Source organism: Lutjanus erythropterus, chromosome 8 (assembly GCF_056507025.1).
Source record: "Lutjanus erythropterus isolate fLutEry1 chromosome 8, fLutEry1.hap2, whole genome shotgun sequence".
NCBI classification, from domain to species: domain Eukaryota; kingdom Metazoa; phylum Chordata; class Actinopteri; order Lutjaniformes; family Lutjanidae; genus Lutjanus; species Lutjanus erythropterus.
The window spans coordinates 38,929,646-38,933,844 of NC_139324.1; the positions used below are offsets into that span (position 1 = coordinate 38,929,646).

The window sequence follows — 4,199 nt, forward strand, 5'->3', positions numbered from 1 at the left end:
CAGTATGCTGTCAGCCAGAAGCACGATCCTCTACCACCATGCAGACAAGAACGAAAGAGCTATTTCCTCACAACAAACTTCACTACGCTCCGACAGAGGAGGAAGCTTAGCTCAGGTCTGACCACAAGCCCATGGGGAAAAGCACCCTCGACTCTCACCAACACAAGAAGTCTTCCCTATTCCCATAGACGGCCGCCCTGCTACGTGGACTCAGCATGAGCCAAACATTACTTGAGCAGTGCACTGCATTGACCCACCAGCTGATCAAAGTTACCACTCTGCTGGATATCAGAGAAGTTAAAGGGAGTCTTCAGCATCCAAAGACACCATGATGGACCTCCTAGAAAGGATGATGCATGAGCTGCAGATAATGAAGGGCTATACCCTGTCCTCATCCCATACGAAATCAGCATCCCATCCGATGGAGCCGGCCATGTACTACTCAGGTTACAACCAGCTACAGCCACCTCAGAACTATCTGGATCAGGCACACTTTTGGTGCCTCTAGGATTTATCCATCCAGTTCTTACCCAGCACCCCAAGCTGAGCCACCCTCTGACCATTCCACCTACTCACAGCAAGCAACTGGGGCGCCGACTACAAATACTGTGCCTAGTGCATATCCTCAGCCTATCATTCACTCTAGAACACACCATGCTTGGAAAATGCCTGCCACACAGCCAAGGGAGGGAGGCTAAAAAGTCAAGCATGTTCACTTCAAGGACACCTAAAAATGCCATCTGACCAATATTTGCTGAGATGTAAGCTAGCTTTAGCCTCAGTTGTTTAGCATTAACGTTATATCATGTATACAGCTGCTATGTAACTTTAAATAAACACTTTCACAGGGTTCTTGTTTTAAAATGCATCAGATGGAAATATTAAAATGTCAACTGGAGACATAACTACATCATCCAGTTACACTCATGAAATCTGCTTGTGAGTCATTATTTTAGCAAAAAAAAATCCACCGTCATCATCTTGAATGAGAATTTCCTTTACTTCTTGAAGGAAACACAGACTTCGTGTTTCAAAAATTACTCCCAGTTTTGATGTTAACTCTACCACCGTTATCATCGTAAACTGCATAAATGCAGTATGAGAATGGAAAGTGTGGTACACTTAGCAGCAGTAACTAGGGAGAGTGGGGTCAAAGGGTCAATTACTCCCAATTTCAATGTAAAATCTGCCACTCTTATCATTGTAAACTGAACAAATCAAAGTCTGAGAGGAAGAGCAATAGTAATTAAGGAGGGTGGTGGTTAGTGAAGGGTCAATTCTGTGTCTGTGTTCACCTTGTTGATTGCAACACATTGCTTACTGTTTTATACAATAATGTCAGTTTGTCCAGTTGAATGCTGCAGCATATCACACTGAACTTTAGATTCAGATTTCAACAGGAGGTCAAAGTTTACTGGTGAAGGTCAATAATGTATAACACTGCAGTGCACAGGAAAATGATAATAATAATAATGTTAGTATGTATATGGTATCTTTTGGTAGCAAAGTGTAAATGCAGAAGTGAGCAAACTGTAGTTTACACACCTTTTTCCTCTCACTGATTGATCCAGTTGATCTGAAAATAGATGAATAAACTCCTGCCTCATATGAAAAAGCTGTTAACGGAGTTTACATGTGTTTACCTCCACTGTGCCTCAGGTTAGGGTTAGTGTAAACAAAAAAGTCACCTGTGATCTTTACTGTAAAGTCAGATATAGAAAATTTGCCACAGAATGACGTCCACCTGATTCTTTGTTCATTACTGTCACCTGGCAGTTCATTTGCCATCACAAACATTACATGTCATGGGTATTTATGAAATATATCATATATCAATATATCATGAAATATATCATCATTTTGCAGGTGATGCACAAATGATGAAAGAATATTTAAAACTTGTGAGCAGTTTGACAGTTTCACTGAGAATCAACCCATCAGTTTTGATCAGCAGCCGTGTGCAAGTGCTTATTGTGCAACTTTGAAAATCTCTCTCAAACAAAACAGTGACCTTTCAAGACATTTTAGGATCTTTTATAAGCCACGTAATTCTCAGTTATACATTGTAGAAGGTAAATGCACTTCAGTGGACTGAAGAAACATTTAAAGAAAAAAAAGGTCATGACAGTATCTCAGTGGACACTACAGCTGTGTGGTGGCTGTGTTTGCATCTGTGTGTGAATATTACAATAATTATTAGAAAGCAACAAAGTGACATGAATGAAGACTTAGAATCAAAATACTATGTTAGAAAATTAACTTTAACTGACGGATCAATAAATACATTACAATACTGATGTTACTTTACTGTATCAGTCATAGAAACAGTTTCTTACATTAAAACACCAAACAAGGATCAGAGGCCTCACCAGCTTCAGTGTGAATACAGAAGAAATGAGACACTGGTCAGTTTTCAGTGATGATACATTAGTTCATTTTGACTGAGCAGAACAACCTCTTGAGGTGTTTAGAGATTTCTTTCATTTTCAGTCCATATATGATTGGATTAAAGAGAGGAGTGTACAAAACTAATTGTAAAGTCATTATCAAACGAACAGTCTTTGGAAAATCTGGTTCTAATCTAACTATAATGACATCATATGTACACAAAATGGAAAAGTTGATTAAAACTATCATGTGTGGTAAACATGTCTGTGCAGCTTTTTTCCTGACGTCTCTGCTACTTCGATAGGAAATTATAAGTATCCTGGAATATGTAAAAAGTATGAAAAGTACAGGAATCACTGCAACATTTAGCAGTACGATCATATCAATTATAGTTTGTGTTTCTGAGATCACACAGCGAAGTTTGTAAACTGTATTATTGCAAAAAATCCCATTTAAAACAAAGCTACACAGTTTGTTATCAGCATTCACCACAACTGTCATCGCAACCTGACAAGCAGGCAGAATCCAGGCTGAAGCCAATAAAATATTGATAGTTGTTTTCCTCATGATAGTTGGATATTGCAGAGGTTTACATATACACACATACCTGTCATAGGCCATGACTGACAACAGGAAGAACTCTGCACTACCTAAAGAGTAAAATATTAAAAACTGAAAGAGACAGGCAGAATAAGAGATGATCTGTTTCTCTGATAAAAAGTCAATCAAGAGTTTTGGGTAGATAGCAGTGCTGTAAAGAACAGAGTTGATTAACAAAGCTGCAATGAAAACATACATAGGCTCATGGAGATTTTGGTGAATCCAGATAAGACAAACAATAGTAGAATTACTGCAGATTATTAGAATATATGCTGTGAACATGATCACAAAATAAAGATACCCATATTTGTGCACCTCCACATAACCATCAATAAATATATATGTTACATTTACTTGATTATCCATTCAAAATGTTAAGAGAAAAGACAATTTAAGATTCCCTTTTCAAATTACCTTAACATACAATCTACAATATCTTGTATCACACTTCTTGTTATTCACTGGTACCTGACCTTGACACGCACTTGTGTCATTGTTGAAATACTGAAGTAAACACAGACATCAAAAATTCAGAAAGTGAGTCTGAAGCTTGTTTTTATCAACATGCATTGCCCTCTATGGATCTCATTAAAGTCTCCAGCAAGTGCTACTATCATCCTAACAACTTCATCAAACTCTTGAGGCCTGGACCCATAGGTGTTGTTTACTGAGCTGTTGGCCTCTGTAATACAAGGGAGCTCATGAAAATATGACAATCACAATTACTATAGAAATGAACTAAACATTCTTAATTTTTATTTCTGCCCCTTGCTATTGATTATTGTCAACTATTACCAAGAAATAGTTGACGGAAAGACTTGCAAAATAGGTCCAAAAATAAAACATTACATGGAGTAAGGTGACAACGTTTTGATAAGCTACTAACACTTCATGTGAGCTCAGGTATTCCAGTACTCCAGTACTTTGGATGTGTTTTCCAAGTCTTGTCTATCCTGGCCCTGACAGCACTGGACAGGCCTGTAGATCCATCAACCCTGGTTGGATCACCTGGGCGAGGGTGTATGATGACTGAAAGACCCAAAACACCTGTTGACCCCAGGTAACATCACTGAAGATGTGCCCTACTGTAGCATCATGATGATGTTTCTGTAAGCAGTTTGCAGTCTACGTCTTGCTGGTCTTTGCTGAAACACTGCTGCATATCCTGGCTTGTTACCACCACCTGATGATCAGTGACATCGTGTGAAATT

At 38.6% G+C, this 4,199-nt stretch overlaps 1 protein-coding gene across 1 annotated transcript; it reads right to left on the reverse strand.

The window, feature by feature from the left end:
- Positions 1-2,427: 2,427 nt before the first annotated feature.
- Positions 2,428-3,360, reverse strand: LOC146323288 (olfactory receptor 6N2-like). Its single transcript, XM_084724176.1, has one exon. It carries the CDS (start codon positions 3,352-3,354, stop codon positions 2,428-2,430), a length of 927 nt encoding a protein of 308 aa, XP_084580302.1. The 5' UTR covers positions 3,355-3,360.
- Positions 3,361-4,199: the final 839 nt, after the last annotated feature.

What these genes read in the sequence shown, in the direction of transcription:
- LOC146323288 (XM_084724176.1), bottom strand. Translation starts at nt 3,354, where the DNA reads ATGGATAATCAAGTAAATGTAACATATATATTTATTGATGGTTATGTG.